This window comes from Hippichthys cyanospilos, chromosome 4 (assembly GCF_059441005.1).
Source record: "Hippichthys cyanospilos isolate Australia breed blue-spotted pipefish chromosome 4, RoL_Hcya_1.0, whole genome shotgun sequence".
NCBI classification, from domain to species: Eukaryota; Metazoa; Chordata; class Actinopteri; order Syngnathiformes; family Syngnathidae; genus Hippichthys; species Hippichthys cyanospilos.
In genome coordinates this window covers 14446655-14461974 of record NC_142372.1, presented here as the reverse complement: position 1 = coordinate 14461974, position 15320 = coordinate 14446655, and the positions used below count along the sequence as shown (strand labels likewise).

The following is a 15320-nucleotide window of genomic DNA, read 5'->3' as shown; positions in this document are numbered from 1 at the left end:
TGTTGCAAAATGTGAATACTATTTTAAGAGCTCCTGTCAGTCATTGGCCATCACTGTAGCTCCCCAATGTCTCCAGATTTCATAGCCTCACCACCAGCTTGACTGCAGGTGCATCATTCTTGCAATTTGAACCAAATACATTTATCTCAATCTCATCAGACCATAGATTTGGATCCACGAATCATTGTTGTTTGTCTTCTTGTCTTCAACAACATAATTGCAGGTTTGTGCATACTCTTGAATGGAGGCTTCCTTTTGGAATGACAGACATGCAGCTCCGACAGGCTGAGCCTCATTGTAGTGACCTCTGTAGAAATGCTGAAAGATATTAATGTTTGTCTTTTCAATGCATTCAACCTTTTTGACACTGAGCTTGTTAAACCGCTGCATGGCCTTGGCCACCGTTATTCAGCTCAGTTTTTGGTGTGGCGATCTTTTTATTGTCTTGGGTATTGGTTCTCAATCTTTTTCGGGGATGTGGCCCCGTCCAATTTCGGATCGAAATATAAAATAGGATAAAACAGAGTGCTGTGCCATCTGTGTTTGATGTACTATACTAACCCTGGAAAAGGCAATTGTCCTGGTGTCTCTATGTGTATTTTATTCAGTAACTCCAGGAGATTGATTGCGTAACATCAACGTTTTTATTTTTGAGCTCCTCTAAAGGAACATGTTATCACTCTTGATATCTGTATAAAAATGAAAAAAATCAGGGCATAAAAAGTTTTGCAAAGAGTCACTATTACATAAATGTACAATAAGTTGATTCAATTTCCAAATAATTCATGCCAAAATTAAAATAGAAAAATGTATTGTTCTTGTTACGGCTTGAAAAAAAAGAATTGATATAAATTTACTGAAGGGTGGCGGCCCTTGAGAACTGAGTTTTCGACACCCCTGCATTAAGAGAACAAATACACAAAATGTATTTAAATCACAGCTGAGGTCTTGGAACGTTAACACACATAATAGCAGAAATAAAAAGTGGCTAATCACACCCAGTTTCACCTAAGATGCACCACAATATGCTCTCACTGAAAAAACCATGGCATGACATTCACTTCCCTATTGATTCAGCATCCCTGCATATCCACCTTGTGAACAAACATTTTCAGAAGAGGAAATGGAAGTCTTTGATTGTATAGTATTCCATCAACATGGGAAGTGAAATAATGCTACTTCCTCTGTGTCAATTGTAATCATCGTCAATGGTTCAGTTGAATGACACATGAACAATAAAACACTATAGATATTAACCGTCACATGAGAAACGGAACAACTCAGACCACAGGGTCACTATGTCAGATTATCAAAATGATCAACATTGTTTACTCAACACAACTGAAAGAACTGAAGATTTCCTTATTTAGATTATTAATTTAATTTTGTTTTAAAAAAGGGGAGAGAAAATTTGTACTGCAGTAAAAATAGACAATGTTGGGTATTCAACAGCATTAATAAACAGAGTACTCTATCTCATTACAGAAATAACTATGTATGCACCATTGGTTTGGATAACTCTTATAAACTCTGATTGAGACGTCAACTAAATCCCTTGTTCTTGGTGTGCAGCCAAATGTAAATGTAGTGCCTTATAGCTCTTCTTGTTAGTACAAATGAATAAGTATTTTATGTGTGCAGCCGCATCATGACAACATCTTGAAATCCTGAATTTTGTTTGTGTGGCTCAGAGGAAAGTGTGACAAAGCCAAATATGAATATACTTAGCATCGCAAAGTAAATTTCTGATACATGCTATGATACCTTATTACCCAATAATTTAATGACAATACACAAAATTTAGATGATACACAGCAGCTGTTAGACGGGACAAAATTCAGATCTCGGGGAAAGGCGTGGCAAGATATCAGTTACTGTACATACTACGGAAATGGTGAAATAGTAAATGGTTTGGACATATAGCGCTTTCTACACCATATGGCACTCAAAGCGCTTTACAAAGGTTCACATTCACCTATTCACACATATTCATACACTAGTGGAACAAGAAAAAAACTAAAACATAATTTAGGGTAAGTTTAATATTTTGACAGAGGCAGCCACTTTAACTTCTGTGTTTAGGGCATTCCAAAGTGCTGCAATCCAGTTCTGTAGAATAGAGAAACTTACTGACTTATTTTTGGCTCTTGGAGTCACCAATACAGCACAGCAGTTTACTACCAAGGTTGTGTAATTGTGTGAGGAGAACAAAACCCATGGAGAAAAAAAAACTACCATTAGGACAGTCGGTTTACCAATGTACACAAATCGTTATTCAAGCGCACTAACTCTTACTAGAGTATAGTTAAATGGACATGAAAAATAATAACGATACAAAAACAATCCTCAAAGATATTTTCATACACAATAAGACCTTCACTGACAATCAAGGCCAGTCACTGAGCAGCTGGATTAAAAAAAAAAACTAATAAATAAACAAAAAAACATGATGGATTAAGTTAAGAACTACATGCAAATACACACGCCCATGTGTATTGTATATATAGACACTGGCACTATTTTCAGCCATCCCTGGAACTGGCAGCTAAAAGAGTAGCTGGATAGAGTTACATGAAACGTGCATGGCACTGTCGCAAAGCTTCATGCCCTACTCCTCGCGACAGCTGGGACACCAGAACATTTGCGAGGAGGACGCACGCCGATCGTCCAACGATATAAGGTGTAGTAATGTGTTTTTTTTTCTGCTTGGTACTGGACCTGATGCTTGGGAAATGTGATTAATTTGTAACTTTATATATCATTAACAATGCAATGAACATTTGCAAGTACAGTATCTATTTTTTGGAATGCTGTCAGAAACCTACTGTCTAATCGTCAAGTTTTTTCGTAATATTTTTTAAGTGTGTTTTTCAGGCGCATGAGTATAAGAGTTGAACCCAGCAGAGATTATGAAATACTGTACTGTATATGAAAAAAATGCTTACATTTTATTTTTGAGCAGGACAAATAAAATTATATGATGCATTAGTACTTTAGTACTTTTTTTTTTTTCTTGGTGAAAAACCCTCCAGGAATAGATCAATGTTTCAAAAATGTTTTTGCCTCCAAATTCCAGAATAACAAACATGTATAGATTTTTCATGGAATATTTAAAGAATGTCTTCCTGCATCAGATGGTGATGCTGGACGTGTTGATAATTGGGGGTGGGCCTCACGCCTTGACCCTGGCCAGCATGTTATCTCCCTTGTACCTCCAACACATCTCGAGTTCAGGATTCGAGTCACACCTTCCTCTATCCGGTAAAGAAATGCCAAGATCTGAGCAAGACCACGAAACTCATACCAGGCAACACAGAGACAACATAAAGAAGAAGGTAACAAATGGTACAGTAGCTTTACATTTACTGTAAATATGATTTTGATTCTTTGTGTAAATTGAGGACAAATGGAGAATCATTGATGAGTGTTAATGAACTTCCAAAAATTACATGACATAAACATTATTGAAAAGACTATTTTTTGGAACCCATCATCATAAATCTGCAGGAAAAAATAAGCACTAATATTAACAATGTTCAAAAATTATGTTGAGATTAATTGAGGGGTCTCATTTTGAGAAGGGTTGGGTTAAACACAACCCAATTATGAGTCAAAAAATGAACTAACCCACCAATTTAACACAACAGTTTAATTTTGTTTGTTTTTTTTGTTTTTTTTTCTTCATAAAACATGGAATTTTGGAGTTTTTTTTGTTGAATTGACCAAAGTTTGGGTCGTCCTTTTTTAATCCATGATTGTGTTAATTTTTACTCCGTTAACTGTTTTTACAATGCAGGATGTGTGATGTATTTGAATGTGAGACCATTTCAGTAGTGTTTATGATACTATCATTGGTGTGTGCGTGTGTGTGCGTGTGTGTACGTGTGTGTGCGTGTGTGTATTGTGAGTGCATGAGTGAGAGAGTATTTCACTAGAGTGTTTGAGCATATTTTAGTTGCATGTGAGGATGTTTCAGTCGTTGTATGAGAGTGTAACGGGAGTGAGAAAGTTTCTGTGGTGTTTGTGAAAGTTTTTCAGTGGAAACAGTGGGAGTGTGTTAGTTGTACATTACAGCATTTTAGTAGTATATGTGTGCGAGTTTAATTAGTGTTACTGTTCTAATTGCGAGAATTTCCAAGCGTGTTTTCGTAGTGTCCTTGTTTGGTGGGGACCAAATTCTAAGTTTTGGGTTAGCATTAGGCAACCTTTTGTGAAGGTTAAGTTTGGGGGCTAGGAAATGTACTGTCAATGGAATGGCCCAACTATGATAGAAAAACTCCCGTGTGTGTATGGGCGTTTCAGTGGGGTGGGTTAAACGCTTTCTCGCAGTGTGTATCAGAGTGCTTTCATGGTGCTTGCGAGAGCATTTCAATCGAGTATATTTGTTGAGTGTGAGAGGAAACCCTGAATATGTCCAAGAATATGTCCCAGATGGCCCTTCATATGTTACAGCAGACCAGACAGTAGGAAAGCACCTCATCAAGTCCACACAAGCAGAAGGCCTCCTTCGGTCGCCAGACATCAGTCTCCAAGTAGTTGACGCCTATGGCGAGTGGACGTCTTTGTGGAAGAGTCAATTCAGTGCTCTAAATATCCCTCACCTGCGCTCGCACACACTCGTGCACACTGACCCTGCCAACAAGGTAGAAACAAACACCATTAATGTCAGATGTTAAAACAAGGCAGTAACGTGTACGTATGTGGTTTTTGTCAGAACGCACTACAGGAGTTTGTTCTAAAGCACAATCGTTGGAGTGAGCTTCATAGTCTCCCAGACCGCGTCCTCATTCTGGACGAAAACGCATTTTTCAATGACACGCGGCTCGGCCGGAAAGAGCGAAAACGCCTGAATGGCTCCTCAAACCTCAAGAACAGTTTGTCCTTCAGTCTGCCAGGAACCCAATTAAGTGTGGATTTCTTTAAAGATCAGGTTTGACTGTCCATACCATTTTGTGAGTGCCTGCTTTTCATCAGCGTGATATGTAGAATTAACATTCAATGTGCCTAATTAAAAAGTTGTGTACTGTACTGTGTTCATACATTAACAAACAAAAGTTTATGTCACTGAAGCGATCGGTTACTTGAAAGTTGCAATGCTTATTGGTGCATTGCTGGTGAAAGTAAACATTTTTGTCTATTGATTATGGATGGCTATCTACTGGATTTGGTCCTATTCTTTTTATGTCTTGTCTCTTTGAATGGTGCCCATGTGGTTGTTTCACTATCAAGAAGTTCTGGGTTTGAATCTTGGCTTAGGGCTGGAGTTTGAAGCATGCTCTTTGCATGCTTGTGATGGCGTTTTGAGTGCTTCAGCTTTCCTCCTACTTTCAAATGTAGTACTCTACGCTCACTGAAGACTCTTGGATGGATGGAAAGATTCTTTTGGCATGAAGTTAGTTCTCAAGTAATGGCAACTTGTTTAACCGTATGACAATGAACATACAGGTGCACAGATACAACTTGGACAAGGTGCTTGTGAGGGGAAATGTTGCTCGCATCATTGCGGTGACTAAAGGCAAGCAAATGTGCCGAGAGGACAGCACAATAGATGAAGAGGCTTTAAGACAAGGAGGAGCGACGAGGCAGAGAAGAGTGAAACATTTCCAAGTCCAACTTGAAGATGGTGTCGTGCTCAAAGCCTTTCGGGTGGTTTTGGCAACCGGGCCCACGCGTGCCCGGATGGCAAACATCCCACAGTGGGTAACTAATATTGAGGAGAGCTATCCAGAAGAGCGACTGCAACACACTGTGCAACTCATGCACTCTCTATTAACGGTCCAGGAAAAACTCAAAGACACTGATGAGCGCACGCAAGGTAAGAGAATTTTTTCACAATGTGTAGGCTACATCACAAATATGGACTTCTGTAATATGTCCAAAAAACTAACTTTCACAGAATTCATCATCTTTTTTGGCCATGTATGTCAATTTGCCTCTCTGAGCTAGAGTGGCTCTGGTACTGCCATAGTTACTCAGCACTGAACAATGAAGGATGAGTAAAAAGAAAATCTGTAGCCAATTTTGCAAATGCCAAGTCACAAATTATCGAGGTGGCGGTTCTGTACCAAGAGAAAAGCTGCAAATAATTGATGCCCAAACACGTAAAATGGGTTTGTACTCGTTTTTAAATGACACAAGGAGGATCTAGGAGGAAGGATCTATTTAAACTGTGTTCTGACTCTGTAACAACTCAAAGAGCCCACACTATTCATCAAACATGTATACGATCAACTCATGAAACGTTTTACTAGGTATTCAACACAAACAAACCTAACCTAACAGAATAGAAAAAAGCCAATAGGAGAGATTTTCAGCAAATAATAGAGGATAGGTTGAAAGAAAAAAAACACAAATATCACAGTACTTGTTATCCTTTTGAAATTTGTTTTTTAGAACATTTGTCCTCAAACGATTGCAATCATCATATCTCTCCAGGCTCATGTGTGGTGTGTGAAGCAGGCCAGAGAGTAATGGTTGTTGGCGGAGGTCTGACCAGCGCTCATGTTGTCTCCATCGCTTTGCAGCAAGGGGCCAGTCATGTGACATGGGTCATGAGAAAACACCTCCAGGTCCTTTAATTCAAAACTACACATTTGCAGAGATGGCACATGTAGTAACTGAAAACACTTCTTTAGTACTTTTGACCTTCAATGGTATATATGGAACGCCTCAGAAAATAGCTGACTTTTTTACGTGTGTCTCACAGTTAAAACAGTTCGATGTGGGAGATGTGGAAAGCCTGGTTGGTCGTTACTCCCATGTGGAGCACGGTATCAAGCTGGATGGCCAAGCTTTTCTCAGACAGTTCTTTAACGAACGGAGTCTTCACAAGCGCCTTGCTATGATTCGTCAGGCAAGAAAAGGAGGTGCTGTCACCCCAGAAGCCTACATTCAATTACAGCCTTTTATTTTGAAAGGGCAGGTGGCTGTGAAGACGTACTGTCAGGTAAATTGCATGGACATTACACTGATGTGGACATAAACCACTGCAAATGTTGAGGACCTGTACATAACCAGAACATATACTGTACATTAACAAATGTGCTGCCACCCCTCTGATGATATATCAGCTTCCACTCTTCTGGGAAGACATTCTGCATGAAGGCTTTGGGCATTCTGTTTTAAAAATACATATATAAAATAAATCAGAAAGCTGGAGAAAGAAGGTTCGGGGGGCCCAAACATGACTCTTGTTGAATTACCCATCACTATGTAATGTTAACACTTGTGGCTGTCAAATGATTTTGAAAATGTAAAAAAAAAAGATCACATCTTCCTTCTGTCTCTGGCCTTGCCCTCCCACCCACAACTTGAGTCTATCTAGTTATGCCAAACACAATGCCAGCCAGTCAATATCCATTTCAAGGCGTGACTGACATTTGTTTTCCAAACCCCAACAACTCAAGTACAAGAAGCCCGACACACAAAAACGGATCTATTCAGCATATAGAAAAGCATAAAGTTAGTCATGAAAAACTGGATGATTAAAAATAATGATGACTGTAATTAACTGATAACAGTAAATTTGCTCATCTAACACCCCTTGTTCTAACACTCTGAAGTCTGCATTTCTGGTTAGGTGAGTGAAGCCAGCTGGTGCTACAAGAATCAGGCCTGGAGGCTATCCCTCAGCAATGGAGACCACTGGACAGGAGATATGATTTGGTTGGCCACTGGATGTAAACTTGATGTCAAACAAGACCCTTTACTTTCTGACGTGATGAAGGAATTCCCAATTCAGGTATCTTAATTGCTGTATCTGGAAGTGAACATGTTGCCTCTCCAGTAAACTGTGGTTTTCTATTTACCTGCATATTTTTTATATTTAAAGGTTTTGCAGATTTTGAAAAGATAAACTGTCTTGGGATAATTGCTGTCTTTGTAGTTGTTTTTTAGGATAAACAGGCAGCTATGAATGTCAGATATCCATGACAAGGTTCAGCAACAAACATTTGCCTTTGTGAATGTGACATTAATCATAATTTAGTTTACAACGTTTTATATAGCGCTTATTTGAATTGAGAAACTCCGCAAGTAGCTGGTACCTATCTAAATAGTATGTCATTGCCTGTAGATGCCACTAATTGGAACAGAAGCTGCATTTTTTTTTATATTCAACATTGCTTTGTCTGAGCATAAAAACAGTAAATATGCATGTTCCTTTATATAAAACTTTGTTGATGGAGTCACCAAAGAGATTATAAATACGTGGTTGTTCACAATACATGTTGCCATAAAGGTGCTGGATGGCTGGCCTTGCATATCAGAGAATTTACAATGGGCAGAGGGATGCCCCCTTTATTTGATGGGACAATACACTGCTCTACAGGTAATATTTTAGTGTATACAACAAACCGTTATTACTTTACAGATAGAATGGATTCATGCGCAAATGCTTTTCTTGCCCACTCACAGATTGGACCTCATGCAGTAAACCTGGCAGGTGGACAGGCAGCGAGTATAAGAATTGCCAAGCACATCCTGCACCATCACAACAGCACGGAAGTGACTGGGCTGAAAGCAGGGAGATCGAAAACTGAAGACTATATTCAGCAAATGCAAGGACTTTTATGGCTCTAAGAGCACCATATGTGCCAATATGTTCATCAAGGCATTAATGATTCACCTCGTTAACAAATTTGACCTTAAGCAGCCTCAGTGTAGATAAAAATTGTAGCACCTGTATAAAATAATATTTGAAAATATTTGTGTCAACTTTCCGAAAAGGCATCATAGGTGTGGTCCTTAAGAATCCTGTTTCATTTGAAAGTGATGTTATTAAACGCATGGGGTGTTTAAAATAATCCCAATGATTTTATTTGTTTCAGATGACAGCTATGCAATACAAAACAACACAAACGCTGAAGTAGACAAAACTGAGATCATAAATCCTGATTGATAGAATTAATTAGGTATGCATGCAGCAATCATAAAGATAGAGAAACTGTGCCAAACTTAAGCCACCTTAACCCAGAGGGAGAATAAATATATGTGTGCATCAACAAAGTATTACTAGACATTTCTGCAACAAATTTTTAAGTACAGTAACTAGTTTTGAAATCAGAAGCCTCTGAAAAAAGGTCCAATCGTCATTCAATTTATTTAAAAGTGTTTGGTTGCATGAAAAATACTTCATACTTACTTGCTTAGTAGTTTAATGTTATCAAACATGAAGGTAACTCTGATACAGAATTTTACAAGAAACTTCGAGAAGATACACATGATTTACTATAGGAGCCACATTTGAAATATCAGGTGGGCCAAAACTGGCTCCTTGGATTTGATTTTGCCATCCGAGATGGAGTTAATATATTCCACAATTACATACAGTAGTTACATTGAATTTTGATTCTTATAGATTTGACAGCATCTGCATTTTCAAATGTTTATTGCTCATGCAGTATCTGATGTCAAATACCAGTTATTACTTTATTACCCTGTCACAATTTGGTGTCGTTTGGTTCTTCTCATTACAAGCACTATGTGAGCAAATAAACAAGAGGAAAATGTTTAGGGTGTGGAGAGGTTATTTGTACAGTCCGTCGCTATTATTTTTTTTAACAACATTTGGGTACTTTTTACTTTTCTTTAAAAAATGAATCAGTTTTGGAGTGAAAAGTATACTACAGTATTTGATTTATTTACATTATTAAGGGACACAATAAATACTGTATTTAGCGTGCTCAAAAATAGCTGAGTCATGCTGACTCGCAGCTCCGCCCACCGAATGACTTCCGTGTTTTGGTGGCGCAAGTGGTCAGCAAATAGTTACTTTGATTCACTACCATAAGGTGAGTGCATGTACTATAACTGCAGTAATAAAATATTGTTTACTCGTGTCTAGAACTATATAAAGCCTGCTTCGACCACATTTTTCAGACATGACTTTCCTCGCGTCTGAAACATCCTCGTGCGCGGGGAGACGCATGTCAAAAACATGCAGCGAAGAAGGGAATTTTAATTGACTTTTGTTTTTGTTTAAAATCACATGACGTGATTCCGCATTTCACTATTTTCGAACAGCAAATGGGTATTAAATTCAGCACGGCGATGACGTCAGACACTCGCGACTCTCGGGATTAGTGATCAGGTGACTCGGGCTGAATTGACACCTTTCCCCCCCTCTTTCTTTTTCCCCTCAACCTACCGCTGGTCATTCTTCCTCATGATGCGTGGTTGTGCTCTATCTTAAGATTTTCTTCTGCTAGTCAAGTGATTTCTTGGGCCAGACTTGGCACATTGCATGCTGGGAAGTGTGGGTCTTAATTTAAGTGAGTGATAAATCATGTGAACAAGGAAAAGGGGGAACCAAGCTCCGAACTCATACCGTTAATTCCAGGCCCCCCAATTCTTCACATTTACAATAATGTTGATGACTCTTAAATAATATTGAAACAACATCTTACTTCCAGTCGTGGATTTACTAAAACGATAATATTTTACAGCACAATGGTCATGAGAAAAGTAAAGAAGACTGTACTCAGTGTTGAGCAGGGTGAGGGAGATGGTGCTCGTGTTCGCAGAAGCATCGGTAGAAAAGAGGTATATTACGAGTTATCATTATTTTCTAAATCCATCAATTGTCATTCTGCATTCAATGTACCTTTTCAAATGTCTCTCGCAGTTGCAGAACCTGGATCCTTTTCTGATGCTAGATGAGTTTCGTGTCAGTAAGCCTGCAGGTTTTCCAGACCACCCTCACAGAGGTTTTGAAACGGTAGGTTTGGGCTTTTGAAAAGGTTTACCACTCAATTTCCTAAACTATATAAATTATATTTTAATCTACTGAATTATTATTGTTTTTGTTAGTAGTAGTAGTAGTAGTTGTATTCATTCCAAAAATGATAGGATAGGCATTCATTACTGTGGCAGCGCTTAGTCAGGATTCCCTGCAAATAGCAAAAATTCAAGGAGTTTTGCTGTATCTATCAACACAAACTTAAAACAATTTTATCACAAACATTCCAGATTAATCTCCCTATGTGCGTGTTTAGGGCTGTACTCACAGCGTGCCTTTCTGCAGGTGTGTTTGCTCACACTCAGTTGACTTTAGAGAAGATGCAGCTGTGCTGAAAGATCACAGGCGGCTCACAGTAGGAAGTCCAACTTTCAGATGTTCCCCATTGAATTCACGACCCCAAACTCAGCACTTCTTTTGACAAGTAGGGCAACCAAAAGGAACACACACACATAAAGTACTGTCTGCATGAGCAATGCCCAGAACATGACACTTCTTCACCTTATGTGATTATCTCCACAAGGAGGTTGAGTTTGTTGGTTTGTTCTTCATGGTCACCATTTGTCACCCGTATTTGATACAGAAAGTTGTTTGTTTGAAAGTTGTTTATTATATTTCTATGCCGGTGTACATTTTGTATTGTATGTTAGCAATAATCATGGGAACTTTTGTTTGATTAAATTATATAGTTTATTTGAACGTTTTGGTGTTTAACTTTATAATGTTTTTGTTTTATGTGTCCATCAGTCTTGAATTTCAAATGGGTGTGACAAACACCTTGAAGCAAACCCACTTTGCCTCTTATGTGCAGAAGTATGCGAACAAGAGTGAGCATAAATGTGAAGAAATACTTTAAAATAGAGATGTGTTCTTAGAATGTTTTATGGTGTAAGACAATTAGGTCCTCTGCGGTGTCCATAAAAATTGACCTCTGCACTTATCCCACCACTGTTGTGATCACGCCACCCTTAGTGAGACAATGACCAATTCAATTTGCACCCAGGGGCAAATAAGGGGACCGACATTTCTTATATGGTCAGCGTGTCCATCTCCATTGGTCAGCCACAGTGTTGTGCTTTTGTTAGATGTTGTGACATTTTGTTCCCTTGAAAATGTCCTCAGATCAAGATGAAAAGTGCTTTAATCTTCCAGATGGAAGCTGTTGGTGGAGGCCTTATCTGTCTCAATGAACTTGTTCCAATGACCATTTCTCACTTATTAGGGAGACTAATGGGGAAGTAGATCATGCTTGCTTTAATATATGCTTTGTTCCCTTTCACACCTTTGCTGTGTTCCTCAAACAGGTAACGTACGTGTTGGAAGGCGTCATAGCTCATGAAGACTTCTGTGGCTATTCAGGGAAACTGCATCCTGGAGATCTGCAAGTAAATATTTTTCAGCGATTTTGGACTAAATTTCAGAAGAAAATAGTCATAACAATATCTGCAGTGTACATTTGTTAGAAAGTTAAGTTATTATGTGAGCAGAAAGAAACAAAAGTTACTTACCTTGTCTTCAAAGCTTATGAAATCACCAGTTATTAATGTTACAAATTGCTGTTTTTACTTTGTAATTACTAAATTTGTAATTACTAAATTTAGGAATGTTTCTCAGTTTTTATATTGCTATTATTTGGGGGTGAAACATGATTGACTCATAAACGTATAAACATAAAATTGACCAAAATTAATGTTTTCTATGGCATAAAAGTTATATGATGAGAATGTATGGTTTTACTCTTCAAATGATCTTGACCTCACAAATTATGCATTTTATTATTCTTGATAACTGAAACTGTTTTCATTCCAGATGCTTTTAATAATAATTAATAATAGTAATAATATTAGAATAAAAATGTACTTTGAAATCATATATAGTGAACCTCTGCATTGTCACGTTTCGGCAAAGTGGTTCTAAGGAGCCACCTTGAAATAAGCAGAAACCTTCATTTTGCCTTACCCCTGCCTCGTCTCATAAAGAAACTGTTTTGTCGCTGTCTCATGGCATCTTCAAAACATTGGATAGCTGACAAACATATAATGTATCTGGGAAACACATTTAATTATATTTTCAGTACTTTGAAAAATTTGGGTTTAAATTAACACCAAGAACAAGAAATAAATATAGATAAATTTGATGAACAGTAGGATTAATTAGGTTTAGACTTTATTTACTGTTCTTCTAATAGGTAGTTTACAACTGCAATGTACTGTAAAATTGTGTTTGTGTGTGTGTGTGTGGTTAGTGGATGACTGCAGGACAGGGAGTGGTTCATGCTGAGATGCCCATGTCTGAGGAACCCGTGGTGGGTTTGCAGCTGTGGGTGAACCTGTCAAGGCAAAATAAGATGGTGGAACCAGCCTATCAGGATCTACGGAGCTCTGAGATCCCCAAACCATCCCAGGGAGGAGTCACCGTGGCTGTGATTTCTGGAGAAGCCCTAGGAGCAAAGGTGCCTGCTTGTTTGCCCTTTATTCAATGAATTATATTTGCTTGTGCATTGATTTCACATTGTATCGTACAGTCCAAAGTCTTCACAAGGACACCGACAATGTATTTGGATTTTGTACTGAAGACTGGTGCCCGGCATGTGCAGCCAATCCCCTCAGGTAAATAATAGTCATATTGGATTTAGTGTCTGTGTGTAAGTGATTTGGTTCTTGAAATCGTTCTGCTGTGGTCTGCGTAAAAGATTTGTTTCGACCAACTGGAGAAATCAAGTTTCAAAGTAACTCAGATATTCATTTAGCAGATTGGACTGCTTTGGCTGTGATAGCTGATTTACAGTATAAAGGAATTATCTCTTGCTTTGTTCGGTGTATGTAGTCCATTCCACTCAACCTTACTTATGTCACCATTTTGAAATGTAAAAAAGTTGATTTGGTCTAATTCATTTGTTAACTATTTTTATGTTCAATTAATGCATTAAAAAACACATTTTTCCAATTGCTGTCAATGTAAAATGACATCACATGTGCTCAAGGCTTGGGTAGCGACTAATCACGGCTCGCTTGTATTTATTATATGTATTAAGCTGAGCAATGTTTGGTTATTATCTGAGCCCTGAGTACACGTGATTTCATTTTCAGTCCATAGCAAGTGGCAAAATGAGTTTTTAAAGGTATTAACTGTCCCTGAAAAATTATTGAATCACGAAATTAATTATAGACACAAATTGTGCTTTTTACCTTTGAAAATGACTGGATCCCTTCAAATACTTTTTTTTTTTTTTTTTTTTTAATAATTGTTATTATTTTCACAGGATGGACTGCATTCATTTACACTCTGTCAGGAACCATTCATATTGGTGAGTGCCTGGATTTAGAACAAGAATTACATTTGTTTTACTCCTTATGTAAGATTTGCATTCAAGTATACAATTCACTTTAATATTATACAGTCAAACTCATTTAGACTGCTCAGCGATAGTTGAAAATCTGCAAAATAGAGAGACCATATTAAAAAAAACAGGAGTAGAGCAGTAACGGAAGGGTTGCTTGCTCGAATCTCAATCTGAGTCATGTGTCGTGTCCCTGGGCAAGACACTTCAATCACTTTCAGACACTTTAATGTGATTGAGATGTTCCTGTTGTGCGTTGTTGTTTTTAAGGACCCGATGAGGAGCAGCAGAATGTGGAGCCCCATCACACAGTGGTTCTTGGAGATGGGGATAGTGTTCAATTTGAAAACAAGGTATGACATACATTATCTCAGTCATTCTGCTTTAATCCACTTCTTTTACGTATTTTCTCTTCAGGGTTCCGACATTTCTCGTTTTGTGCTGATAGCTGGGGAACCCATCAATGAGCCTGTGGTGAAGCACGGTATGTTTGTTTGTCCACAACATTCTGATGTGTATACTCAAAGGAACAAACGGTATCATGTGTTTGCCCATCAGGTCCATTTGTGATGAACACACAGGAAGAGATCAACCAGGCAATCAGCGATTATAGAAAAGGTCAAAATGGTTTTGAGCGGGCCTTAAATTGGAAATCTAAAATCGGATATTCTTTTTGACCACTATCTTTTACAAAAATAGTTTGCTTCTAGCGTTTATTTTTCATTATATTTAATTCACATGATAAATGTGCATGTTACATTCCATTTTAACAATGACTATAGCACAGTGGTTTTAAAACATTTTTATATAACAAATGCCTTCTGACAAATAAAAATAAAAACTGGTTCAGTACAGTAGCACAGCATACCCAAGTGTTTAAAATGAAAAGACGTATAGGTTTTATTAATAAAAGTATATTTATCATAAGCCCCAGTATGCCACTGTAATGCACACTTTGAACATTATCACTGCACATACAAAGTTACAAAGAATAAAAAATAATAAAAATATTGATTACATTAAAATTTGTTGCACATACAGCATACTAAAGTTGAGCCACTGTAATATGTCACTTGTAGGTTTTATTTAGTGATCCTTTCACAAACTAGTACGACAATATTGATTTTTTTTGCGCAACACAATACAATTATGTGAAACTAATAAAAATTTGAATTTTACTCAACATATTTTTTTTCTTTGTGGCACGGTGGTAGACTGGTGGACATGGTGTGGGTTAAACAT

At 37.9% G+C, this 15320-nt stretch overlaps 2 protein-coding genes across 3 annotated transcripts; both read left to right on the top strand.

Moving 5' to 3' along the window:
* The first annotated feature begins 2634 nt into the window (after nt 1-2634).
* Nucleotides 2635-8580, top strand: LOC148424724 (uncharacterized). The gene is made up of 10 exons (XM_088413708.1): nt 2635-2680; nt 3135-3345; nt 4495-4643; nt 4715-4930; nt 5446-5815; nt 6436-6569; nt 6707-6946; nt 7580-7741; nt 8240-8329; nt 8416-8580. Exons 2-10 carry the CDS (start codon nt 3135-3137, stop codon nt 8578-8580), a joined length of 1737 nt encoding a protein of 578 aa, XP_088269834.1. The 5' UTR covers nt 2635-2680.
* Nucleotides 8581-9702: 1122 nt separating this feature from the next.
* pir (pirin) lies at nt 9703-15261 on the top strand. 2 transcript variants are annotated; one of them, XM_088413711.1, is made up of 10 exons: nt 9703-9791; nt 10446-10542; nt 10625-10717; nt 12043-12123; nt 12984-13190; nt 13263-13347; nt 14001-14045; nt 14349-14431; nt 14496-14562; nt 14637-15261. In XM_088413711.1, the coding sequence occupies exons 2-10, from the start codon at nt 10450-10452 to the stop codon at nt 14753-14755; spliced, it is 873 nt and encodes a 290-aa protein (XP_088269837.1). In that variant the 5' UTR covers nt 9703-9791; nt 10446-10449; the 3' UTR covers nt 14756-15261. The 2 variants fall into 2 exon arrangements, with proteins under 2 accessions (XP_088269837.1, XP_088269838.1); XM_088413712.1 differs by lacking the exon at nt 9703-9791 and adding an exon at nt 9837-10090.
* Nucleotides 15262-15320: the final 59 nt, after the last annotated feature.